At 72.6% G+C, this 25,666-nt stretch overlaps 5 protein-coding genes across 5 annotated transcripts in view; 1 reads left to right on the top strand and 4 right to left on the bottom strand.

Moving 5' to 3' along the window:
- Positions 1-1,427: 1,427 nt before the first annotated feature.
- On the top strand, positions 1,428-5,323 carry AURANDRAFT_65936 (hypothetical protein; the record flags this gene model as incomplete). The annotated part of the gene is made up of 2 exons (XM_009041067.1): positions 1,428-3,323; positions 3,812-5,323. The coding sequence occupies 2 exons, from the start codon at positions 1,428-1,430 to the stop codon at positions 5,321-5,323; spliced, it is 3,408 nt and encodes a 1,135-aa protein (XP_009039315.1).
- A 2,175-nt stretch (positions 5,324-7,498) lies between these two features.
- AURANDRAFT_65935 (hypothetical protein) lies at positions 7,499-11,044 on the bottom strand (the record flags this gene model as incomplete). The annotated part of the gene is made up of 2 exons (XM_009040986.1): positions 7,499-8,327; positions 10,059-11,044. 2 exons carry the CDS (start codon positions 11,042-11,044, stop codon positions 7,499-7,501), a joined length of 1,815 nt encoding a protein of 604 aa, XP_009039234.1.
- A 3,411-nt stretch (positions 11,045-14,455) lies between these two features.
- Positions 14,456-15,463, bottom strand: AURANDRAFT_13143 (hypothetical protein; the record flags this gene model as incomplete). The annotated part of the gene is made up of 1 exon (XM_009040985.1): positions 14,456-15,463. A coding segment is annotated over one exon (1,008 nt), but the record flags the coding sequence as incomplete, so codon positions are not given.
- A 6,943-nt stretch (positions 15,464-22,406) lies between these two features.
- On the bottom strand, positions 22,407-23,819 carry AURANDRAFT_29899 (hypothetical protein; the record flags this gene model as incomplete). Its single annotated transcript, XM_009040984.1, has 1 exon — positions 22,407-23,819. A coding segment is annotated over one exon (1,413 nt), but the record flags the coding sequence as incomplete, so codon positions are not given.
- Positions 23,820-24,724: 905 nt separating this feature from the next.
- The window catches only part of AURANDRAFT_65933 (hypothetical protein), a gene marked incomplete at both ends in the record, with an annotated part of 12,226 nt that continues 11,284 nt past the window's right edge, over positions 24,725-25,666 (bottom strand). The window contains one exon of the mRNA XM_009040983.1: positions 24,725-25,079. Within this exon, the coding sequence (XP_009039231.1) occupies positions 24,725-25,079 (355 nt within the window). The remainder of the gene's footprint in view (positions 25,080-25,666) is intronic.

The raw sequence follows: 25,666 nt of genomic DNA, 5'->3' as shown, positions 1-25,666 counted from the left end.
GAGGAGCGTGTAGTAGCCGCCGTCGCTCAGCTCCGCCGCCGGCAGCTCGAAGCCGAGCACGTGGTAGAGCAGCACGTTCCGCAGCTGGTCGACGCGCCGCTCCTCCAGCAGCTTCTCGAGCACGGCCTCGTCCAACGCCGCGAAGGCGTCGTCGTCCGGCGCGAAGATCGTGTAGGCGCCCGGCGCGTCCAGCACGTCGTAGAGCCCCGCGATCTCGAGCGCCGCGAGGAGCATCGTGTGGTTGCCCCCCGTCTCGAGTGCGCGCGCGAGCGAGTCGTAGGCCGCCGTCGGCGCCGCCGTCGGGGCCGGGTCGCCCGGCGGCAGGAGCACGGCGTCGACGACGTGGACGACGCCGTTGGACGCCATGAGGTCCGCGACCAACACCGTCGCGTTGTCGACGCTATAGGAGCCGTTGCGGACCGCGACGGCCGCGGGCTCGCCGAGCACGGTGACGAGCTCGTCGCCGTCCTCCAAATCCGCCGCGAGCGTGCGGCCGAGGACGACGTGGTAGAGCAAGATCTCCGCGAGGTCGTCCGCGGGGAGGGCCGCGACGTCGACGCCGAGCGCCGCGAACGCCGCGTCGACGGGCGCGAAGACCGTGTAGGTCGACGCCGGGTCCTCGAGGACGCCCGTCAGGCCCGCGGCCTCGATGGCCGCCGCGAGGAGCGCGTGGTCCGGCGACGACCTGATCACGTCCACGACGTTGCCGACGTAGCCGTCGGGAATCGCGTAGAGCGTCCCGTTCGTGCCGTTCGTGCCGTTGGTCCCGTTGAGGAACTCGGCGTCGGCGAGGCGCCGGCCCATCGCGCCGCAGCTGCAGCCGGCGCAGGCGCAGCCGAACTCCTCGGCGGCGACCTGGCACGTCGCGGGCGAGTAGCGGTCGCAGCTCAGGCCCTCGCAGACGGCCGCGCACGCGAGGGGCGCGCCGGGCCGTCGTCCCTCGCAGGCGCAGCCTCCGGCGCAGGCGCAGCCGTGGCTCGCCCGGGCGGACACGCAGCGCGCTTCGTCGTAGGCGTCGCAGCTCAGGCCGCGGCACACGTCATCGCAGGCGCCCGCGTCGGCGCACCACCGGGACGGCGCGAAGCACGAGGCGAGCCACAGGGCCGCCGCCCGCCGCATGGACGACGGACGCCCGACGCACCGCCCCCGACGTCTCTCACCAGGGCCGGCCGCAACGTTGGAAGGAAAGAGGCGGGGCGTGTGGGGCAGCAGAAGCCGAGTTTTTTGCCTTGTAAAGGGAAACGAAAGGATACGGCGTCCATACTTCGTAACTGCCATTCAATTATGCACGTTTCCGGTGTTGAAGGGATCCTCAATCTTACTTGCTTCTCGAGAAGATCGACCGGCCGCACGAGGCAGGCCACTTGCGCATTCCCAAGGTGCCTGCGCCTGCGCAGCCCCCCCCCGTCGGGCTGCAGGGAGCGGGGATGGGCGGCGACGAGTGGTGGCTCGGGAGGGAGCTGCGGGCGCTCCTGGAAGCGCGGGCGGCGGAGAAGGCGGAGCAGTGCTGCGAGAAGGCGGCGTGCCCGACGGCCCCCGATGCGCCGGAGAAGGCGGAGAAGGGCCCGCCCGCCCCGGCGCCGGTCCGCGCGTCGGCGGCGCGGCGCGCGCCCGGCGCGCCGTGGGACGACGTCGACGACGCGCTCGAGGCCGCGGCCGCGCGGAGCCGCTGGCTGTCGCCCGCGCAGGCGTTCGCGCTCCTGCGCGCCGAGCGCGGCCGCGACGCGCGCCTCGCGGCGCTGCCCGTGCGGGACACGGCGTCGCCCGCCGAGGCGAGCGCGGCCGCGTGCTACGTCGTGCGGAAGCGGCCCAAGGCGGAAGGCCCGCGCCAGCTCGCGGCGCCGGGCGCGGCGCAGGTGCCCGCGACGTCCCAGGGCCTCGTGCGCCCGGTGCCCGTGACGTTCCAGTCGGTGGTCAACTCCTACGTCCACTGGCTCGAGGAGCACCCGACGATCGGCGTCGCCGTCTGCCAGATGTCGCGGAGCAAGCGGAAGCCGTACCGGTCCCGGGAGCGCAAGGAGCTCCTCGAGGACGGCTACGACGAGTCGCAGGATCGCATCGTCTCCCACGGCCTCACGGGCCGCATGTACAAGCTCGTCGTCCGCGGCCAGTCGCCGAAGCCGGACGCGCCCGGCGAGGCGCCGGCGGCGGCGCCGCCGGAGCTGCCCGCGGGCCCGCGCGTCCGCTGCGAGAAGAAGCCCACCCGCGGCGGCGCGTTAGAGGCGCTCGAGGGCAGCAGCATCGTCCAGATCTTCATCGACGAGGCCGCGGCGCGCTTCCTCGGGCCCGCCCGTTCCCGCCCGGCCGCCCGCCCGTTCCGGCCGCCGCCGCCCGCGGACTACCCGACGCCGCGGCGCTTTGCCGTGCCCGCGGGGGCGTCCTACGGCGGCCTGGGCTACGGCTACGACGGCCCGCGCCTCGCGGCCTACTACGCGGCGCACTTCCCCTACTCGCGGCGCGCCGCCGCGCCGCGGCCCGACGGCGCCGAGGCGCTCCGCGCCGCGCGCGCCGCCGACGAGCCCCGGCGGCGCACCTTCGACGGCGCGACGACGTTCAGCCGCGACCCCAACGACGTGGCGCGGCACATCTTCGAGGGCGCGCCGGCGCTCGGCCGCGACCCCAGCAACGCGGCGCGGCACACCTTCGACGGCGCGCCGGCGCCGCCGCGCCACCCGGCGTACGCGGGCCGCGCCGCGAGCGAGCCGCGCGGCGCCCTCGACCCCAACAACCTGGCGCGGCACACCTTCGACGGCGCGCCGGCGCAGTCCCACCCGGTGTTCTTCGACGGCGCTCCGCCGCGGTCCCGCCACCCCGCGTACCCGTACGAGCGCCGCGGCGCGGACCCCGTCTGCCTTTTTTTCGACGGCGCGCCGAAGCGGCGCCGCGCGGAGGAGCGCGCGCCCTCCGACGCGCCGCCGCCGGCGCACGCGCGCGTCGCCGGGTCGCCGGGCGACCCGTTCAGCCCCCGGATGAAGCCCTACGCGCGCTTCTGGACGCTCCCGAGCGACGACGACGTCGCGGGACCCGACGAAAGTTACCGGGTCCGCGGCGACCTCGACGTCGACGGCGGCGGCGTCCAGCGGCCCTCCGCGCCGCCCTACGCGCCCCAGCCCGCGGCCTGCTACTCGCACCCCTACGTCGTCCACCGGCCGGGCATCATCTCGCAGGTGCCCCTCCGGCCCGGCGACCCCGCGGGCCAAGCGGCGGCCGGCGACGACGGCAGCCCGTCCTTGTCCCAGCTCGGCGACGCGAGCTTCAGCTCTTTGCCCTCCTTCTCCCACCTCGGCGACGACTCGTTGCTGAAGGCCGACGCGATCGACGGGGTACTCAGGTCCCTGAAAAAGCCTTTCAAAAAGGACGTTTCGAACCGCGCGGAGTAGACGGCCGCGCGGCGCTCCGACTACCTCGGCGGGCCGAAAAGGCCTCGCCCTGCGCTTCTCTCCAAAACTTCAGAGAGAAGGCCTCTCGAGAAGGCCTCTCTCCAAAACTTCTCGATCTCGGATGGGCAAAACCCGTCCGTCTCTTCTCACTCCTGATCATCTTGCTCCAAAGCTCTCCCTTGCCGCGCGCCGCGCCGCACATCAAAACGACCGAGGCGGGACAACCCCGGACATCGAAGTACCATGCCTGCCCTGGGCTCTCCCTCCTCAGATCGTCTAAGATTGTACGTACCCCGCGCGTCAAGGACGGAGGCATCTTGAACTTCAACGTTGAGTGCAAGCGTCGGTGAGGCTGCCCGACCGCGCTGCGCGGCATGGCCGACGACTCCGGGAGCGATGTCAGCGATCTCGAGGAGCCGGCGGCGCCCAAGGCGTTCATATTGCGCAAGGACCCGCGGCGCGACGAGGCCGCGGCGCGGGCCAAGGCCGAGGCGACGGCCAAGGCCATGATCGCCGCGGACAAGGAGGCCAAGGTCTTCGAGCGGGAGCTCAAGCTGGGCCGCAAGCTCGAGGAGCACGAGAAGGGCGGCCAGGTCGCGCGGTTGAGCAACGACGAGCTGCGCCAGTACCTGGGCCTCTCCGGGCCGACGGCGAACGTGCCGCGGCGCCGGTCCATCTCCAAGGACCAGGGCGGCCAGATCACGACGGACCTCGACAACGTGCGCCGGGGCATCGCGCCGGCGGACGGCGGGTCCCACGTCGAGGCGCCGTCCGCCGTGCTCAGCGCCGCGGCGACGTTCCTGGAGCTGCGCAAGCAGAAGCGCGACGACGAGGAGCGGCAGAAGCACGCGGAGGAGAAGACGCTGACGCCCGCGATGGTCGAGATGGCCAAGAAGTGGCGGGAGAAGGCGTCGGCGGGCGCGGGCCGGCGCGGGTCGCGGGCGTCTCTCGACTCCCTGCCGGACCTGCCCGAGGGCGCCCAGGCGGGGAGCGGCGGGCCGAGCCGCCGCGGGTCGCTCGGCGACGCCGCCGGCGCCGGCTCCGGCGGCGCGAGCCGGCGCGCGTCCGTCGGGTCCCTCGGCGACAAGCCGCCGCTGACGCTGGCGTCCCTGGCCCTGGGCGCCAAGGCCGCGCGGCGCCTGAGCCTCGGCGGCGGGCGGCGGTCGTCCGTGCGCGACCTCTCGGGCGGCATGGGCCGGCGCTACAGCCGCATGTCCCGCGGGTCCCTGGGCGACATCTCCGGGGACGTGAAGAAGCTCGGGGACGCCGCTGGAGCCCCGCGACTTCTCGAGCCCCGCGACTTCGCCGACGCCGAGGAGCGCGACGCCGAGTTCCTCGAGACGCCGACGCCGCTGCCCGCGGCCGTGCCCGGCTGGGGCTTCCGCGTGGGGCCAAAGGGCCTCGGCTACTACAAGACGACGGCGGAGAAGGTCGCGCCGAAGGCGGTGCCGAAGCAGGCCGACAAGTTCGAGCGGAAGATGGGCTGGGGGCGCCTCGCCATCGCGGCGCTCGAGAACAACAACGTCAAGCAGCTCCGGTCCGCGGCCGCGACGACGTCGACGGGCCTCGAGGAGCTCAAGGTGAACCTGAACATGCGCGTCAAGGGGGGGTCGAGCTGGTACTACGGCGACAAGTACGTGCGCATGGGCCTCGACCCGGAGCCGTTCCCGCCGCGGCCCGGCGACACGCTCCTCCACATGGCGCTCCGCCACAAGCGGTCCACGGCCTTCGTCGCGACGCTCCTCCAGCTCGGCAGCGACCGCAAGATCCGCAACCGCTGCGGCGAGGCCGCCGAGGAGGTCCACCCCCTCGATTTCGCGAGCGCGGAGGACCTCATGGAGCGCTGGCGCCAGGAGAAGGCCATCCACGTCGTCGGCGAGTCGCGCGACGCGAGCCGCGCGTCGACGCCGACGGGGACGAGCCGGGGCCTCGCGCCCGATTAACGACGACCGTGGTGTGACCTTAGATCGCCCTGGAGACGACGTCCCGCGCCCGCGCCTCCTTCCGCGCGGCCGCGGCCGCGGCGTCCGCGCCGCCCTTGAGGGACGCGTGGTGCTTCTTGAGCGTCTCCAGGGGCGACGCGGCCAGCCCGATGGGCGCGTCCTGGCCCCGCGCCGCGTAGAGCGCGAGGATCTTCCCGACGAGGTCGTCCTTCTCGCGCCGCTCCGCGAGCGCGGCCCGCTTGCCCGCGTCGCCGCCGCCGCCGCCCTGGCGCCAGTCGCCGGCGCGCCTTTCCGCGGCGGCGGCCGCCGCCGCGCGCCGGTCCGCGGCGGACGCGTTCGGGTCCGCGCCGCTGTCGCCGCCGAGGCGCGTGCCGCCCGACGACGGCATGTAGCTCGAGCTCCGGAGGCTCGCGGCGATGGCGCGCTCGAGCTCCCGCTCCTCGGCGTCGGCGGCGCGCCGCGCGGAGCACACCAGCTCGCCGCCCGTGTCCAGCGGCAGCGTCAGCGTCTGCGCGTCCGCCGTCAGCATCGCGACGTCGACGCGGAACGACCCGATGCGGTCCGGCGGCGTGATCGAATTCTGGTTCCAGGCCTCGACGAGGAGCTGACCGTCGCCGTCGAGCACGCGCACGCTCAGCTGGCCCAGGCCCTTGGCCGCCCACCGGGGGTTGCGCCCGCCGCCCTTGTGCGCCTTGCAGCGCGCCTCCAGGCCGCTCGGCTGCGCCGTGACCTTGACGAAGGGGTCCATGGAGAACATGAGCGCCTTGTTCTTCAAGTTGGTGGCCTTGACGGCTTCGATGATGATGTAGCCCATCTTTAGCACCTTGTGATTACGCGTCTCCGGTCGTCTCTCTAGCGCGTCTTCGAGGACGTTTCTATGCGCGGTCCATAATTTGCCACAAGCGAAAAAAGTGCACAGTGCTGTGCAACAAACGACCACCTCAGCTGATGGTCGCGTTTGCGCCAGCCATGCGCTGCCTCCTCGTGATCACCGCGGCCGCAGCGCTCTCCACGCGCCCGCGCGGCGCCGCGCGCCGGCGCAGCACGGCGAAGGACGGCACGCTCTTCAGCCGCGGCGCCTACTTCGCCGCGCGCGCGCGGGAGGGCGCCGTGCGCGCCGCGAAGCGCGTCGTGCTCGGCGACGCGCTGTCGCAGCTCGTGCCCGGCGGCCCGCGGGGCGTGGCGCCCGGCGGCGTCGTCGCCGTCACGGGCGCGACGTCCGGCGTCGGAAAGGCACTGGCGGAGGAGCTCGCGCAGCTGGGCTACGGCGTCGTCGTCTGCGGGAGAGACGAGGAAAAAGTCAAAGAGACCGTGCGGTCCGCGGCGCGGCGCGCGGCGAACCCCGACCTCGTGAGCGGCGCGACCTTCGATCTGGAATCGCTCGCGTCGACGCGCGCCGGCGCCGCGGCCGTCGCGGCCGCCGCGCGCGGCCCGCTCGAGGGCCTCGTGCTCAACGCGGGCTGCTGGCCGACGACGCTTCGTTTAACAGAAGACGAGCTCGAGGTCGCCCTGCAGACGAACCACGTCGCCCAGCACCTGCTCTTCCGCGAGCTCGCGAGGACGGAAAAGTCGCTCGCGCGGGTCGTCGCGCTCTCGTCGTCCGCGCACGCGTCCACGAGAAAGGACGCGCTGGACCTCGACGACGCCAAGGAGTGGACGGCGCGGGCCTTCGACCCGCTGGAGAACTACAGCCAGACGAAGCTCATGAACGCGCTCTTCGCGCGCGAGCTCAAGAACCGGCATCCGACCGTCGACTGCGTTGCCGCGCACCCCGGCGTCGTCGACACGGGCCTCTTCCGCGACTTCGACGGGCTGAGCTTCCTCGAGCGGCCGCCGGACCCCTTCGGGGTGCTGCCGGACGTCGACGAGACGCTGGAGGCCCTGCTCAAGGGCGCGTCCGGCGCGCTCCAGGTCGCGATGGACTCGCCGCTCGGGTCGCTCGCGCCGTTCAAGAAGCCGCGCGACGCCGCGCGCGACGTCGCCGCGGGCCTGCTGAGCCCGAGCGTCGAGTCCGGCGCCTACTACTCCGACGGCGAGCCCACGGAGGCCTGCGCCGCGGTCACGGCCGAGGCCGCGCGCGCGCTGTGGGACTGGACGGAGGCGACCGTCGACGAGGCGCTGGCCTACGCGGACGAGGAGGCGGCGGCGTAACACAACGCCGCGTCGTCGCAAAATTTACGCGTAGGGCGTGAAGAGGCAGCCGTAGCCCTTGGGCCGGTTGACGGCGTCGTCGATGGCGCCCGACGGGAGGAGCGCGGCGTAGTAGCCCCCGACGTGGAAGGCCGTCTTCGCGCCGCCGTCCTTGCGCTTCTCGTCCGGGTCGTGGAGCGCGCGGGGCAGCACGCGGCAGTCGATGGACACGCGCGCGGCGCCCGAGTCGTTGGCGACGGTGTAGTGGCGGCACTGGTTGCCCCAGAAGAAGACGGCGTCGCCGTAGTCGACGTCGAAGGCCGCGTAGTCGCCCTCGCCCGGCGCGGACTCGGCGTAGAGCGAGTTCGCCCCCGACGCGCGCGTCACGGGCACCCAGACGTTGAGCTCCGCGGACTGGTGGCCGTAGTCCGCGTCCGTGTGGGGCCGGCCCGTCGGCCGCGGGCTCGGCGTGTGGCAGCGGAAGCTCGGCTCGCGCTGGAAGAGGAGCCCGCCGGCCATGGCGGCGCTCCCGAATTCCGCGCAGACGCGCGACAGCCGCGCCTGGACGACGTCGCGCACGAACCCGACGTAGACCGCGATGACCTCCGCCGCGACGTCGGGCGCGCGGCTCTTCCACCGGCGGATCCACGGCGTGCCCGTGCCGCGCGCGCCGCCGCGCGAGCCCGCGCCCAGCGGCGCGGGCGCCAACGCCGCGAGCGCCGCCGCGCCGCCGTCGCCGCCGCACTCGACGCCCAAAGCTTTGCACACGGCCTCGCGCCAGCGGTGCCGCGACGTGTCGAACTTGACGATCTGCGGCCGCCGCAGGTAGGCCAGGGCCAGCGCGTCGCGCTCCGCGGCGGTGCGCTTCGGCGGCCTCTGCGGCGCGCTGGGCGGCGACGGCTCCGGGTGGTCCTCCTCCGTCGCGTCGCCCGCGTCGGTTCCGTCCTCCCACGGCTCCGGGTCGTCCGTCCACCGGGCTGGGACCTCGTCCTGCCACTCCCTCGCCACGGCGAGGGATGCCGCCATGCGCGTGCCGAGATTTTTGCCAGTTGAGGGTAAGGTTTGCCAGTCGTTGCGCTGCTCTCCGGCTGCCCCCAAGAGACGCTCTCACAACAACGGGAACGTCGTCTTCGTCATTCGGGGCTGGACGTCGTCTCCAGTGGCGACGCATTCGGGGCTGATCGTCGTCTCCGGCCGTGGACACCACGCCCGCCCCACTCGAAGGGCAGACGCCGCTCCCTCGTCCTGCCACTCCCAAGCCCGCCCCTCGAAGACCTCCATGGCCGCCCGCCGCGGCGCGACGCTCGTGCGCGTCGACGTGACGCTCGTCGTCGTCCTCGACGACGCGCCGGCGCGGTCGCTCGAGGTGTCCAAGGAGTTGACGAGCAAGCAGACCGACGACGTGCTGCGGCGCGCGACGGCGCGCGTCTTCCTCGCCGCGGTGGCCCGCGAGGCGCTCGGCGCCGACGCGCCGGACGACGGCGGCGACCGCTACGGCCTCTCCGGCGTCACGGCGCGCGTCGACGACGAGCGCGTCGCGACGGCCGTCGACGTCGACGGCGCGTTGCTCGAGCCCTGGGCGGCGACCTACCCCGCGCGCGTCCGCTACCCGCGCCGCGTCGCCGTCGCGGCCACGGTCCGCGTCGACGACGACGAGCGCCTGTCGCCGCGGCCGCGCCGGGGCCGGCGGCGGCGGCCCCGGCGGAAGAAGGAGCCGCCGCCGCCGGAGAGCCCGCGGAATCGCACGGCGCTCAAGTACGTCGAGAGCCGCGTCGCGCTCGCGTTCACGGGCCTGGGAGCGCAGATGGCGTCCGTCGAGCGCGAGTTGGACTACCACGCGTCGCGCCTCGGCTCCCTCGAGGGCCGCCTGTCGCGCGTCGGCGCCGTTCGCGGGCCGGCGTCGCAATTTTTTCGGAACGGTTTCGCGACGATGCATCCAGGTCTCGCGGGAGCTCGAGCGCGTCAAGGCGCAGTTGGAGCGCGCGCGCGACGACGTCGAGTGCGAGATCGCCAACGGCGAACTCATCGCCAACGACCTGGCCAACGCGGAGCGCGACCGCGACGCGGAGCGCGAGCTCGCCGCGGCGCGCGGCGCGAGCCTGGAGGCGTCCCTGCGGCGGGAACGGGCGCTCCTCGCGGCGTCCCGAGGGAGTTTCGACCGTTGATCGCCGCGGCAGGCGCTGAGCGACGAGCTCGACGCGGCGAAGCGCAAGCTGGACGCGAAGCCGGACGCGGCGACGCTCCTCGCCATGCTCGCGGGCGACGAGACCGCGCTGCCGCAGCGCGACCTCGACGACCTCGCCAAGGGCCTGCCGGCCATCGCCGCGCGGCTGGCGACGGAGGCCGGGCGCCGCGCCGCGCGCGCGGAGCTCGCGCGCGCCGACGACGACGCGACGTGCATCGTGTGCCTGTCGCAGAAGCGCGACGTCGTCTTTTTGACCTGCGGGCACCTCGTCGTTTGCGTGTTCCAGCGTCCTTTTCCGGGCTGGGGACATCGCCATCGCGATAGGCGCGGTCTGCGCGAAGGCGTGCGAGCGGTGTCCCGTGTGCCGCGCGCCCGTCGAGGGCAGCCTGCAGCGCGTGTATACGCCGTAACGTGACTTACGACGAGATCGCGTTGAGCACGCCGGAGACGAGCGCGGGGATCCCGAGGTCCGCGGCGACGTCGTCGTAGGCCGTCGGCGTCGTGTCGCCGCTCTCCTTGACGTAGACGTACAGGTTGCGGTCGCCGTCGCGGGAGATGCGGATCTCGTCGTCGGCGTAGGTGCACGCGAAGACGGGCCGCGGCGTGTCGATGGGCAGCGCGTCCGAGAGCGCGCGCGAGTCGAGCTTCGCGCCCGCGTCCAGCGCCTGGCGGATGCCCGGCAGGTTCGACCCCTTGACCTCGACGTCGCCCATGAGCAGCTCGAGCTCCAGCGACCCGTCGGCCGCGGAGCCGACGCCCTCGATGGACGCCGTGGACACGATGGACCCTAAAACGTTCAGCGGCATCGCGCCGCCGACGCGCATGGGCAACGCCGCGACCGTCGTCTCGAACTCGGAGACGAGGGCGTCCTCGGAGATGATCTGGCGCACGGCGCCGATCTCCGACACCATCGTCGCCTTGCGGTGCATCTCGCAGAACCAGTCGTAGCGCTCGGCCTCCTTGCCGTCCTTGCACGTCGCGCGGCCCGCCATCCAGAAGGGCGACGACCGGAACAGCTGCGTCGAGCAGAAGCCCAAGGACCAGCGGCCCCGCACGTCGTCGAGCGACACGGCGGACGGCCGCGTCGCCTCGAGGCGCGACGCGATCTCCTCGACGTCGTCGTTGAGGTACTCGCTCTTGGCCTGGCCGCGCGCGGACGCGCTCATCTTGATGAGCAGCTCGCGCTTGAGCGCGTCGGCGTCGCGGTCGTCGGCGCCCTGCTCGACGTCGATGACGTCGTCGATGGTGGTCGAGTCCGACGGCGCCTCGTAGGTGGCATCCTCGTCCATGGAGCGCCGGGTGGTGCGCTGCGGCGACGGCGCGCTGCGCGTCAGCGCCGCGTGGCCGCGCGGCGGCGCGAAGGCCGACGCCGTGGCGAGCAGCGCGAAGAGCTGGCTGCGATGCATTTTTCTGTTGTTTCGCGTGCTACTTGGTCGTCGAGCAGACGTCTCGTCGGTCGACAGCTTTTTTTTCCTCTGTCGCTTTGAGACTACGCGGCGTCGAGCAGCGCGTCGTCGACAGCTCGATGCTCGATGGGCGTGACAGCTCGATGCCCGATGGCGTGCCGTTCAACCAAGCGGCATCATCGCTTCATCGTTGGCATCGCCGAAGCGAGGCAAAATATGAGCACTGCCGCGCCGGCGCAAAGGCGCAAACAACCCAAACCGACCGTGACGCCGCCGCGCACGGTCGACGAGTGGGTCGTGAAGAACCTGAACAACGACATCGTCACTTTAGTCATCCTGTCCTGGGAGCTCGGCGTCACGAACGCGTCCATGGCCGTCGTCGACCGCGCCGACGCCTGCGGCTTCGACATGCGCTGCCTGAACAACCGGGGCCAGGCGGTGCACCACCGCGTGACCTACCGCACCGCGCCCTGCACGACGGTCGACGCCGTGAAGAAGGAGCTCGCGGAGCTGCGGGAGCGCGCGTCGCGGCCGCGCTTCCCCGTGACGCCGATGACGGCGTTCGTCGTCGTGATGTGGGCCGTGCTCATCTTCGCCTGGGGCCACAAGCACGGCGTCCACGTGCTCGAGGAGCGCGTCGCGCGCTGGGCCGGGCTCCACGAGGAGGACGTGCCGTCGTCGAAGGAGTTCCTCACGTACTGCACGCTCGGCGTCCTCGCGGCGAACGCCGTCGAGGGCGCCGCCGTCGTCTTCCTCGCGCGCAAGCGCTTCGCCTTCTCCTGGCGGAGCTGCGCGGGCTGGTTCGGCATGGCCCTCGTCGCGGGCTACCCCGTCGCGCAGAAGATGCTCGACCTCAAGTCCGCGCGGTCGCGCGCGCTCATGACCGCCTACCGCAAGATGCAGAAGGGGGACTAAGAGGAAATGGGGTTCGTTTTGTGGGTTGGTCTGGTGTCGTGGGCGGAGGCGAGGTCGAGGGCTCGACGGGGAGCGGTTCCTCGCTGGACGACGAAGACGGGACGGCGGAGGCCGGGGAGCCCGGCTGGATGACGGGCGCGGGCCGCACGGCCGTGCGACACGCGGATGCCGTCGAGTATGCACGACACGGCCGGCTGGCCGATCCCGGCCTCGCAGCCGACGGCGGCGAGCTTGCCGACGCGGCCCTGTGGCGAACGCGAAGGACTTCACCGAGCAGACGGCACGCGCGCGAGAGGCCAACGAGGAGCTCCGAGAACGCCTCTCGCACGAACCGGACCTACCAGGCGACGCCGGGTACTTTGCCGAGTGGGCCGCCCGAGTGCCCGCGAAGCTGAATCCCGAGGACTTCGCCACGGGCCTACGATGCCGTCGTCGGTCGGGAAACGCGTCGATGATGAGCTGGCTCAGGTCGTTCTCGCAGCCCAGAGTGCTGAAGCGTCTCAGCACGCTCTCTTGCCGTGTATAATCATCTCCCGCGATGTTCTTGACGATCTTGACGTCGAACTCGCTCAGCCGAGACTGCGCGCGAGAGAGCCACACGCGGACTCCGTCGGACGCGGCGCGGACCCCCCGGGCGGCCCAAGAGCTCGCGACGACCGAGCCGCCGCTCGGGCGCAAGAGCTGCAACCAGCGCGAGAACGCGCCGGCCATCACCCGCGACCGCGGTCGATGCGATGATGCTGCGCGCCGTCGTCGCATTCGTCGCGTCCGTACTATCCACGCATGCGCTCGTGCCGCACGCGCCGACGTCGCGCGTCCACCGGCGCCTCGCGGCCGCCGACGCGCAGGAGGTCGAGATGCCGGAGCCGCGCGTCGGCGACGTCGTCGCCTTCGCCGGCGACTGGCCCGGCGAGTCCAAGGTCGGCCAGATCCGGTCCCTACAGCCGCGCGGCGCCGCGTGGCTCGCGGACGTCGTGCCGCTGGAGGACCAGGCGAACGACGTCTGGCGGCTCCCGAGCGCCGCGCGCGCGCGGAAGCGGCGCGTCGCCGTCGACGTCGCGGAGCTCGTGCCCCTCGAGGCGACGGCGGCGGGCGAGGACGACGCCTTCGTGCTCGCGCGCCAGGAGACGGCGGAGCCCGCGAGCAAGGCGCTCACGGGCTCGGCCGTCGGGCTCCTGCCCAAGGCCGCGGGGTACCGCGCGCTCGACGACGGCTTCGTGCCCAAGGGCGGGACGCCGAAGCTCGACTACGCCGCGGAGCAGCGCTCCAAGGAGGAGTACGAGGCCCTCAAGGCCCAGCTCCTCGCGGACTCCGCGCTCGCGGCGGGCGCGGGCCTGGTGCTCTCCGCGGCGATCACGCGCGACGTCTCCGACGTCGGCGCCTACGCCGTCGGCGCCGCCGGCGGCCTCGCCTACGTCTTCGGCCTCTCCCAGTTCGCGGACCAGGCCGGCGAGGACAGCAAGCCCCTCCTCGACCTCAGCAAGTACCGGCTCCTGTTCCCCGTCGTCCCGTTCCTCGGGCTCGCCGCGGCGAACGTCGCCGGCGGCTCGACGCCGGGCAACCTGAACCTGGTGCCCTTCGACCAGTTCGTCGCCGCCGCCGCGGGCGTGCTCTCCTACCGCGTGCCGCTCCTCGTCCGCCAGGTCTTCGGCGGGTCCGGCGCGACGGCGGACGACGTCGTCGGCCTCCTCCCCGGATCGCTCGGCAAGGGCGCGCGCGCGGCCGTCGAGGCGCGCGACGCGGCGAAGCGGGGCGACGTCGCGGAGGACGCCGTCGACACGTCGAAGACGGTGCTCGTCGTCTGCGGGCCGCCGGGCGCGGGCAAGACGACGCTCGTCGACCGCCTGCTCGCGGACGACGCGCGCTTCGCCAAGCCCGCGTGGACGACGACGGACCGCGGCGCCGCGGACGGCGACGTGCTCCTCCGCGACGACGACTTCGAGGCGGATCGCGGCGGCCTGGCCGTCGTCTTCGAGGACGACGGCGACGCCGCGACGCTCCTCGAGGCCGCGGCGCCGAAGAAGCGGGGCCTGCCGCGCGCCGCGTTGCTCGACCGCGCGGACGGCCGCGTCGCCCTCGTCGACTGCGACGTCGCGACGGCGAAGCAGCTCGCGGCGCTCGACGGCGCGCGGCTCGTCGGCGTCTGGGTGAGCCTCGAGTCGCTCGACGCGCTCCGGGACCGGCTCGCGCGCGTCGAGGCGGGCCGCGCGGCCGCGGACCCGGCGAACGCGGGCGTCGCGCCCGACGACCTCGCGGCGGCCGTCGCGGCGACGGTGAAGGCGCGCCTCGCGACCGTCGTCGACGACATCGACTTTGGCGTGCGGAGCCCCATGTTCGAGTTCACGATCATCACGTCCGCGCTCGACGAGGACGCGGCCTACGCGAAGCTCCAGCGCGCCGCGGGCTACGTCTTCTAGGATACGCGTTTGCTTAGTACGCTTGGCTTCTTCAGTAGGGCGGCGGCCCGTACTCGTGGCTCTCGGAGAGGAGGATGTCCGCGAGGTCGTCGGACGCGCGGACCATGGCGTCGACGAGGCCCGGCTCCGTGTCGGAGTGCCCCGCGCCCGCGACGTACTCGCAGGCCGCGTTCTCGTCCGGCAGGCCCGCGGCCTTGAGCGCCTTGAGGAGGCGGTGTGCCGCCATGGGCCGGCAGACGTAGTCCGCGCGGCCGTGCGCGACGCGGAGCAGGTGGCCCGCGTCGGCCATCTTTTTCGCGTCCCGCAGGAGCTGGCCGCGCTCCATGAAGCCCGCGCCGCGCATGTAGTGGACCTCCATGACGGCGAAGGGGATGAGCACCGACGGCGTCGAGAGCACGGACTCGATGATCGCCGGGTCGATGAAGCACTTGGAGAGCGAGAGCTCGTAGCCGACGAAGGCCGCGGCCGCCGCGTTCCTCGCGTCGGCGTCGGCGCCGGTGAGCAGGTCCCAGTAGGCCGTGAGCGGGTCGGCCCGCGCGAGGTCCGCGGCCTCGGGCGACGGCGCGGCGTCGACGACGTGCGCCAAATAGCGGTCCCACGCGTCCGGGTTCTGGCCCGCCGTGCCGCCGTCGACGAAGAGGTACTCGACCTCGTCGGCGCAGAAGGTGAAGACGCCGCGCAGGAGCAGGGACCGCACGCGGTCCGGGTGGGCTTGGGCGTAAGCCAAAGCCAGGGTCGAGCCCCACGAGCCGCCGAGCACGAGGCCCCATGTGTCGATCTTGAGCGCCTCGCGGAGCTGCTCGAGGTCGCCGACGAGCGCCGGCGTCGTGTTCTCGACGAGCGACCCCGCCAGGTCGTCCGCGGCGTTCGGCCGCGACCGGCCGCTGCCGCGCTGGTCGAACACGACGATGCGGAACACGGCCGGGTCGAAGAAGCGCCGCGACCGCGCGTCGCAGCCCGCGCCGGGGCCGCCGTGGAGGAAGACGGCGGGGATGCCGGCCTTGTTGCCGCACTCCTCGTAGTAGATCTCGTGGCCCGAGCCGACGGCGAGGTGGCCCGAGGCGAAGGGCTCGACCTCCGGGTAGAGGCTGCGCGGGTAGACGATGGGGCTCGCGACCTTGCCGCTGGCGTCCGAGGCCGGCTTCGCCACGTAGCGCAGGTCCGCCTTCGTCGCCATTGCGCGGACGGCGCGCGCTGCACAGGCGAGTGCGGACAGTCGGAGCATCGTGTGGCAATTGCACCATGTGCCTCACCGGTGATGCACCTTGTCGGCGATCACGGCCTCAACCACCGTCGGGGCTGCTCCTCAAGTTTAAAAACACGATCTCGTACGATCGTATCGTAGAGCTACCAATCTCCTCGCTGGCTGCATAATGCGGATCGCCGCGCTGTGTCTCCTCGCGGCCGCGAAGCATGCGGGCGCGCTGCTCATCGAGGGCTGCGCCGATGAAGAGGGCTTCGTCGACCCCTGGGGCTACGAGTGCGCGGATTGGGCGCGTTCCAGCGTCCGATCGTCCCGCGCGCATCTCGCAGGCTCCTTCCCGCAGGTCGGCTACTCGTGCTACTACTACGACGACGACGCCAACACGGAGCTCCTCGTCGCGGGCTGCCCCATGACCTGCGGCGCGTGCGAGTGCGTCGACACGGAGAACTACGAGGATCCCTGGGGCTACGCGTGCGCGGACTGGGTCGGCTACTCGTGCTACTACTACAGCGACGACGAGAAGACGGAGGAGCTCGTCGCCAACTGCCCCGCGAGCTGCTCGCTCTGCGCCGCGGAGGAGGGCGCGCGGTTTCCCGGGGCGACCTTCGTCCTCACGCTGCCCGTGCTCTACGACGTCCGCGGCAAGCTCTTCCCGAACAACAAGTACGGCACCATGGCCACGGAGGACATGGTCGACGCCGTCTACGGCAACAGCTCCGACGGGTCCGGCGTCTACGGCGGCGTCGCGCGCGCGCTGCGCGCCTTCGACGACCTCAAGGCGGACGCGGCCAAGGCCGTGCTCCCGCTGTCGCTCGGGGGCTTCTTCTACAAGAACATGTGGTGGGACTACGACGGCCTCGACAGCGCGCTCGACGCCTTCGAGCGCTTCGGCTTCGGCGCGACGACGATCGGCCACTTCGACTTCCACTCGTGCGGGACGGACGGAAGCTGCGCGGCGCTCGGCGCGTGGATCGACGGCGTCGGCGCGAACACGTCCGTGCTCGGCGCGAACATCGACGTCAAAGGCGTGCCCGCGCTCAACGGCACGAAGCTGCGGCCCTGGGACGTCAAGCTGGTCAACGGCACGGAGGTCGGCCTCGTCGGCTTCGTCCAGAGCGACATCGCGACGATCTCGGACCTGCCGGACGGCGCGGTGCCGCTCGCCGCGCCGCTCTGGAGCCAGGCGGGCTTCGACGGGGACACGGAAAACACGGACCCGGACGCCATCGCCTACGCCATCTACGAGCTGAAGCAGGCGCACCCGAATTGCGACGTCGTGCTCCTCGTGGGAGACCAGATCGTGACGTCGACGCTCCAGACGCGCGCGTTCTCGAACATCATGCGCACGTACCCCGAGGTCGACGCGGTCGTGGGCAACTTCGCCACGCTCCTGGGGGAGACCACCGCCCCGGACGACGAGGTCATCGGGGGCGCGCTCCACGCCTTCGTGTCCGTGCCGTCGGCGACGTTCGGCGGCATCTCGCAGCCGTCGATGGTCGTCGCGACGCTGAGCTTCGACGCCGACGGCGTGCTGCTCGACGCGGAGACCGAGGAGCTGTTCCTGACGGACGACAGCCCCGTCGACGCGGACCTCTGGGCGTCGGTCTACGCGTCGCACGCGCTCGCGCTCGAGAGCTACGCGGTCGTCGTCGGCGAGGCGGCCGCGCTGGTCGACGGCGAGAAAGGGGGGGCCGACATGCTCGGCGGGTGCCGCGCGAGCGACTGCGGCCTCGGCCGGCTCCTGAACGGCGCCATGCTCGAGGCCTGCGGCGACTGCGACGTCGCGCTGAGCAACGCGGGCGGCCTCCGCGCGGACCTCGGCCCGGGCGCGATCTCGCGCGGCGACGTGCGGACGGCGCTGCCCTTCGACAACACGCTCATGGCCCTGGACATCAGCGGCGCGGGCCTGCGGGCCGCGCTCGCCGTCGCGGCGGCCAAGGCGCCGGACTGGTGGGCCTGCCCGAGCGTCGCGAACCCGACGTGCGCGGGCAACGGCTGCGACGAGAGCGCCTGCGGCCTCTCCGGGGGCCACCTCCAGACGCTGGGCCTGCGCTGGGCCTACAACGCGGAGACCGACGAGGTGCTCGGCGCCGAGGTCTTCGACAACGCGACGAGGAGCTGGTACGACCTCGACGACGACCGCACGTACCGCGCTGTGTGGAAATCAACCAGTGGAACGCCCTGTCCAGCAAAAACTTCAAACCTCTCTATCTCGATCAAATCGAAGTCGATTCGGCTGATTTTTGGACGAGTCGATTGCTCTCGTCGAGTTCTCGAAGCACAGTCAAAGAGCTCGCATCGAAACTGTCGCATACGCGCACATTGAATTCGGATTGAAGATTTGATTTCCACACAGGTACCGCGTCGCGACGAACTCGTACCTCGCGAACGGCGGCGACGGCTACGCGCCGCTCCCCGCGTACGGGTCCAACCAGGTCGAGCTCGCCGGCGGCACGCAGTCCGACGTTTTAGGCGCGGCCTTCGAGGACGGCCGCTTCCCGAACCCGCTCCCGGACGGCTACCGGCTCTTCGACCTCGACGGCGGCGACGGCCTCCGGGCCTGGAGCCGCAACTCGTCGGTCCTCGCGGCCTGCCTCGCGGACCCGTCGAACGGCGGGCTCACGCCGGCGGACGTGCCCGCGCGCGCGTCGCCGTGCACGGCCGTCTCGAGCGCGCGCACGCTCGCGGACTACGCGCCGCCGCCCCAGGACGTCGTCGTCGCCGTCGCCGTCGCCACGGAGGACGAGGCGCGCGCGGTCCGCGACGCGCTCGCGGACGTCGCGGGCGACGCGGCCACGCTGCCCTACACGGAGCTCTGCGCCGTGATCGAGGTCGGCAACGCGTCGGACCTCGAGGCGCTCCTCGCGCGGTCCGACGCGACCTGCGCGGGCTCGCTCCGCGCGCCGACGGGCGCCGCCGTCGCCGCGATCGCGACGCCGCCCGCCGCCGCCGCGGCGTGGCTCGAGCCGTCGACGGCGCTGCCGCGGGCCGTCGTGCTCTCCGACGCGACGGCGGAGGCCTACCTCGACCGCGACTCCTGGCCCTACCTCTCCCTCGTCGCGCCCAACGACGAGGACGTCGCCGCCGCCGTCGACGCGCTCTGCGCGGCCTACGACTGGTCCGCGGCGCTCGTCCTGGCGACGGCGGCCTACGAGGACGCGTTTCGCACGTTCCTCGCGACGACGGCCGTGGACGCGACGGCGGTCGCGCTCGGCGACGTCGCCGCGGACGCGCGCGCGGCCCTGGAAGCCGACGCGACGAACGTCGTCGTGATCTTCGCGGCCGCGGCGGACGCGGCCGCGGTGCTCGCGGAGGCCGCGGACCTGGGCACGCTCGCGGGCTACGCCTTCGTCGCCGTCGACGTCGACGAGGCGCTGGCGGCCTACGAGGGGGTCGTCGCCGTCGCCTCGCGCTACGACGCGGCGGACCGCGCCTACGACGCGACCTACCTCCTCGCGCGCGCGCTCGGCGCGCTCGCGGACGACTGGTCGGCCCGCGCGCTCGCCTTCGACAGTTTCGCCGCCGCCGCCGACGACGCGGCGCTGCTGCAGACCTACGTCGCGAACGCGCGCGTCGCCGGCGGCCGCACGGGCGACGTCGACCTCGACGCGAGGAACCGCCGCGTCGCGACGCTCGCCGCGTCCGTCGCGCTCCCGGACGGCGGCGGCTTCGACGAGTTCGCCGCGTGGACCGACGCCGACGGCGTCCGCTTCGACAAGGCCGTCGGCACCTGGCCGGGCGGCGCGAGCGCCGCGCCGGCGAACCCGACCTACAGCTGCGCGCCGGGCCTCTACCTCGAGGAGACGGCCTGCCTGCCGTGCCCGGCGGGCACGTACCAGCAGCTGCCCTCGAACGTCGGCGGCCTCGCGAGCTGCCTCGAGTGCGACGCGCAGTCCTACAGCGAATCGGCCGGCGCGGCGACGTGCGATCCGTGCGGCGACGAGGCGGCCATCGCGGGCCTCGCGACGGGCTCGTCCGCGCGCGGCGCCTGCATCTGCGGCGCGGGCTCCTACGCCGCGGACTGGCCCCTGCCGGAGGAGGGCTGCCGCTCCTGCCCGGACGGCGCGCGCTGCGCGGGCGGCATGCTCTTCCCCTACCCGGAGCAGGACCGCTGGATGGCGGCGAACCCGAACCTGCTGTCGCGCGACCAGCGGTCCAAGCTCGAGACCTACGCCTGCCGCGGCGTCACCTGCGACGGCGGCGACGAGCCCGTGGCCTGCGTCGAGCCCCGAGCAGGAAAAGAGAGCGACATTCCCAACGTCAAAGGCTCCTCTCCCGGCCGTTTCCCACTCGTTTCGGCTGATTTCTGGACGAGCGATCATCTCTCGGAGCGCGAACTTCAATGGCTCCTCTCCCGGCCGTTTCCCACTCGTTTCGGCTGATTTCTGGACGAGCGATCATCTCTCGGAGCGCGAACTTCAATGGCTCCTCTCCCGGCCGTTTCCCACTCGTTTCGGCTGATTTTTGGACGAGCGATCATCTCTCGGAGCGCTCTCGAAGCGTGGGCGCTTTTCCGGAACGCGCGCGCGCGGAACACTCATCTCGAATCACTCTTTTCCTGCCCAGGTCGAGGCCTACGCGGCCGCGCACGGCGGGTCCTGCGTCGACCGCATCGGGGGCGCCGTCGCGCTCGGCGGCGAGCCCGAGGCGCTCGCCGAGGGCTGGTGCGCCGAGGGCTTCGACGTGAACAACCCCTTCTGCGAGGAGAACGTCGACGGCTACTACTACGTCGACACGTTCGCGACGGAGTGCGCGTCGTCGGCGTCGGCGCAGGACCTCATGACCGCCGCGAGCTGGCTCGTGCTCGGCCTCTTCTTCGTGCTCATCAACGACTACGTCCGCGCGGACTACCCGGCGCTGGACCTCGTGCTCATGGCCTACCAGGACGTCGGCATCGTCGCGGGCTTCTGGTTCGCGTGGCCCAAGGCGCTGAAGACGCTCTTCATCGTCTTCACGATCGCGCTCTTCGACGTCGACATCTACGCGCCGACGTGCACGTTCCCCGGCTGGGGCAACTGGCACGTCTCGGGCCTCATGCTCTGCCTGCCCGTGGCCTACGGCGGCCTCCGCTTCGCCAAGTGCGCGCTCCGCGGCGGCGGCGCCGAGAGCCGCGACGAGGCCGTCGGGTCCGCGCTCGCGTTCCTCGTCGGCTCGCAGGCGTCGCAGATCAAGTACTGCCTCCAGGTCTTCTCCTGCCGCACGGTCCAGGGCTTCGGGTCCATCCTCGTCGAGTCCGTCGGCGACGCCTGCGACGCGGCGGACGCGAGCCTCGCGGCCTGGCGCGTCTTCATGGCGCTCTACCTCGCGGGCGTCGTGCTCGGCGGCACGCTCGCCATCGCGCTCCACCTCTGGCGCGAGCGCCGCGGGAACCGGCTCTGCGCGCCCGCGAACCTCGCGCGCTTCGGCTTCCTGTACACGTGCTTCCGCAGCGACTGCCTCTACTGGGGCGTCGTGCGCCTCGTCAAGCAGGCGCTCCTCGTCGCGATCCTCGTGCTGTCCTGGGACAGCCCCGCGGAGCAGGCGCTCGGCGCGACGGTCGTCTTCGCGGCGTCGGCGTCGCTCGAGGCCTGGGTCGAGCCGAACCTGAGCCGGGGCATGAACCAGATCGAGATCGCGGGCAACGTGTTGGCCATCGTCGCCGTGCTCCTGGGCCTCGCGTTCACGGGCGCGGACCTCCGCGACGCGCACGAGGCGCGCTTCGTGCGCTACTTCTACGCGTCGCAGGCGCTCTTCCTCGTCGTCGCCGCGCGCGAGACGGTCCACGACGCCGTCGCCGTGTCCACGCGCAAGCGCACGCAGCGCGCCATCGCCCGGGCCGCCAAAGCGGCGACGGGCGCCGCGCGGGGCGCCCGGGCGGCGGCCGGCGACGGCGCCGAGCCCTCGCCGCGGACGCCGAGCCTCGCGGGCGCCTACGCGAAGCTCCGGACGTCCATCAGCCAGCCCGGCGCGGACCCCGCGGGCATGCCCAGCGTGCGGAACCTCGAGATCCTCAACACCTTCGTCGCCGACGCGTTCCACGGCTTCGTCGACAGCTGGCGCCGCGACGCGCGCGACACCGTCGAGCGCGAGCTCCGGGACCTCTGCCGCCTCAACGCGGACCTCGAGCCCTACGTCGCCGACGACGCGCCGACGAACAACTTCTCCAACTCGCACACGGCCATCTTCTACCGCGACCTCGAGCGCGCGGCGCCCCACCTCGTCGACGTCCTCGTGACCTGCGAGCCCCGCGAGCGCCACGCGCTGTCGCGCGCGCTCCGGCTCCTCGAGCGCGAGTTCACGACGACGAGGCGCCTCGGCGTCGAGCCCTTCGCCGTCGCGACCGTCGAGCCCATCGACCGGTCGAGCGTGCTCTACTACCTCCTCGTCGCCTCGGACGAGTCCGTGGACGTGCTCCGCCACCTCTTCCTCCGCCTCGTCAAGTCGAACGCGCGCCTCGGCGCGACGCGCGGCACCGTGCAGCGCTTCCTCGCGGCGGAGATCCTCCAGCGCGCCTTCCGCGCGGCCCACGCGCGCGCCGCCGCGCGCCGCCTCGGCACGTCCGTCGCGCTCGCGACGGCCCAGTTCGCGCGGAACAAGAACGACCGCGGCCGCCTCCCGGCCTTCTACCGCCCGGAGTCCGCGCCCGCGGTCCAGGCCAGCGCCGTCTACGCCGCCGCGGACCTGGACGAGAAGGACCGGAGCTTCTCCGACGGCGGCGGGGCTTTCGGGCTCGCGCCCGCGGCGGCCGCGGACGAGTACGCCGCCACCATGTGCGCGTGCACGGAGTACGCGTAGGCTCTTCGGGGAGCCGGCTAATGTTAGAAGGCGGGCGGCGGCGCGCCGGGGGCTAGGCGTTGCCCGCGGTGTCGTCGGACGCGGCGCTGGACCCCGGCCCCTGGTGGAGGTGGAAGAGGTAGGCGCGGTCGAGGCCCGCGACGAGGAACGTGGGCTCCGTCGGGTGGCTGGCGACGTGGAGCACGCGCTTCCGGAAGTCGACGGCGTCGTGCGCGGGCCGCGGCGGCTTCGCGTGCGACGGCGTCAGCGGCATCAGGTTCGGGTCGCCGGCGACGCCGTGCGACACGCCCGAGAGGTGTCGTCGCCAGGCGCTGGGCGGGCTCGGCCCGGACGTCGGGCAGAGCGCGCCGCCCGCGTCGGCGCGCAGCGCCGCGCCGAGCGGCGGGTCCGCGCTCGCGGCCGCGAGGTCCAAATCGATCTCAACGCTCCGCCCCGCGCCGTCGAAGACGTGCGCGGCGTCGCCGTAGGACCCCGTGACGACGGCGTCGGCGTCGCGGCCCGCGGCGACCTCGAACTTGTCGAAGATGCAGTCGCTCTCGTAGAGGTCGCAGAGCCGCGGCCGGAGGTGCTCGTGGACGAGGATCGTCTTCAGCGGCGCGCGGTCGGACCGGCAGTCCCAGACCTTGACCGAGAGGAAGTCGCGGCTCACGACGAAGCGGCCGTCGGGCGAGAAGCGCGCGTCGGAGATGGAGCTCACGATCTCGGAGAAGAAGGACTTGGTCGCCGCGTCGTCGGCCGGGCCGTCGTCGAACGCGACGCGGTGCCGGTCGCACCGCGCGCCGTCGCGGAGGTCGAAGAGCTTCATCGTGCCCTTGGACGACGCGTAGAGGAGCACGGCGCAGTCCACGGGGTGGAAGGCCGCCGACGTGATGACCTCCGTCAGGTCCTCCATGTTCGCGGGCTTCAGGTCGACGACGTTGAACGCGCGGTCGTCGACCTCGAGGTTCCACAGGTTGATCCGCAGGTCGTCCGCGGACGCGAAGTGCTCGCCGTCGCTGTTGACACTCACGGAGTTGATGTGGTAGGCGTGGGCGTTGGCGTAGCAGCGCGCCGGCGTCGCCGCCATGGCCCGGCCGCGCGGCACGACGCGCGGCACGCGGAGCCGGCCGCCCCGGCCGCGGAACCCGGGCCCGTTGAGGTCGCCGACGCCGTCGACGCGGCGCTCGTGCACCTTCCAGAGCTTGATCGTCTTGTCGTTGGCGCTCAGCAGGCGGCAGGACCGCCGGCCCAGGCCGCGGCAGAACCGGATCTGGTTGATCTTCTCCTCGACCTCGAGCGACTTGAGGTAGTCGAACTCGGGGTCGTGGCTCTTGAACTCGCAGAGCGGCGCGTAGCGCGGGAGGCGGCTCGACTCGTCGCGCTCGAAGATGGCCACGCGGCCGCCCCGGTCGCCCAGAGCGACGAGGCCGCCGTCGCCGTCAAACTCGACGGTCGTAATCGCGTCCGCGTCCGCGTTCGCCTCGACGCCGAGTTGCCTGGCGGTGACGCGCGTGTCGCGCGCGCGCGCGCGGGCGGCGGGCGCGCGGCGTTGTCGCGCGCCGCGCGGGGCGGCCCCGGCGCGCCCCGCCCCGGGCCCCGAAGATCAGGCGCCGCGGCGCGCGGGCTCGCGAGGCACTGCTCGAAGCTGCAGGAGCAGGCAGCGCCCTCGGTCCCGAGGTCCTCGTAGGACGCCATGGCGCCCCGCTCGCCGCCCGCGCCGCCGCGAGGGGTGGCTCGCAGTGGTCAGCGCGACGAGGCACCCATGTCCACACCCTGCCAGGCCTGAAACTGGATACCGGGCTAACGTTTCGTAGCTGCCGGCGGTCGTCGCGAACTTGAAGGGCGGCGAGAAGAGCAGCTCCGGCTCGTCGGCCGCCGGCGCCGGCGCCGGCGCCGGTTCCGGCCTAGCGCGCTTCGCCGGCGGCGGCGACGCGGGCTCGAGCTCCGCGAGCTCCCAGCGCCGCGTCGGCGCGGCGGCGGGCGCCGTCGACGGCGTTGTCGGTGTTGGTCGTTGTTGTTGTGGCGTCGCTGGTGAATGGTTGGTGCCGTAGTAGTAAAGGGTGGACTTGGCGTAAATTTCGCGTAAAGACAGCTGCAGGCGCATCTTTTCCTTGGCGTCGTCAGAGGCCATCGCGGCGTGCGGGGCGCGTGCGAAGGCGCCGGGTGCGAAGGCGCGAAGTCGCGCGGCTGGTGCGAAGGCACGCGTCGAAAGGCGCAGCGGGCGGGCGGCGGCGGATGGCGCCTCGCGTTTTGACTCGCGAGTCGACCGGCGGCTGAGCCCGAGGCAAGACGATCGAGACGCGCGCCGTCACCCGTGCGCGGCCATCTTCGACCGCAGCGTCAGGTTATTCGGCCTCGGGGGTGGTAGGCTCTTACGCGAAGTGCGGCGTGTCACGGTGCGGAGGGGTTTCCTAGGGGGCACTCTCGTGGGGCCGCGCCTCTTGGGTCTTGGGGCGCCGAGGCCTCTAGAGGGCCGCGGGTCGCCGCGTTGGGCGCGGCCTTGATCTGCTCCTGGGTCTCGACGATCTCGTCGGCCGTCGAGATGCGGACCTGGATCTCGTAGACGTGCGACGCGGCGAGCTGGAGCGCGGGCGGCGCCGCGTTCGCGCCGCGCTTGCTCGCGGGCCGGGAGCCGTAGGGCGCCGCCTCGAAGTCGACGTCGAACCTGCCCGAGAGGCCCTCGGTCTGCGCGCCGCGGCGCTCGCCGAGCACCACGAAGGCGACGTCGAAGCTGTGTCCGAGAGGCCTCGATGCCGTCGGTCGTCTCCCAGACCGTCGGCGCGTCGGCGCAGCCGTCGACGCCGATCTCTTGGGCCTGGCCCGCAGGACACGCGGCTTCTGGGCCGCGCGCCGCGGTGGTCGTGGGTCTCTGACGCGCCGCCCTCTCGGAGAGTACCAGATGCGGCGCTGGTCCGAGTCAGTCCCCAGTGCTAGCCCGCATTTGCAACGCCATGTCTTTCCTTTTTTCGAGGGCTACACATTCGACCAAGCACGATGCGCTTCAGCTCGCGCTCATGCTGCGCCTCGGGAGCGACCGGTCGATGCTGTTGTCGGTCGAGATGGGCAGCCAACTCCTCTGCGCGCAAACCCTCCACCGCACTTCACGATGCCGCCAAAATCGGCTCGACGGGATGAGCTCATCGAGGCAACGAGCACTGCCTTACGCAGCGCCGTGATGGACAGCTCATCGTCCTAACGCGCCGCCATGCTCGGCGACCGCCCGCGCGTAGACGCGGCGACGCTGTCCAAGGCCGACAACGAGATGCTCTTCGTCATGTCCTATGAGTGTCGCCGCGTGGGTGCGCGGGGCAGCCGCGGCAAGAAGAGCAAGTA

This window comes from Aureococcus anophagefferens (genome assembly GCF_000186865.1).
Source record: "Aureococcus anophagefferens unplaced genomic scaffold AURANscaffold_18, whole genome shotgun sequence".
Taxonomy (NCBI): Eukaryota; class Pelagophyceae; order Pelagomonadales; family Pelagomonadaceae; genus Aureococcus; species Aureococcus anophagefferens.
The sequence above is the reverse complement of the archived record's forward strand: the minus strand, read 5'-3'. Positions and strand labels throughout refer to the sequence as shown.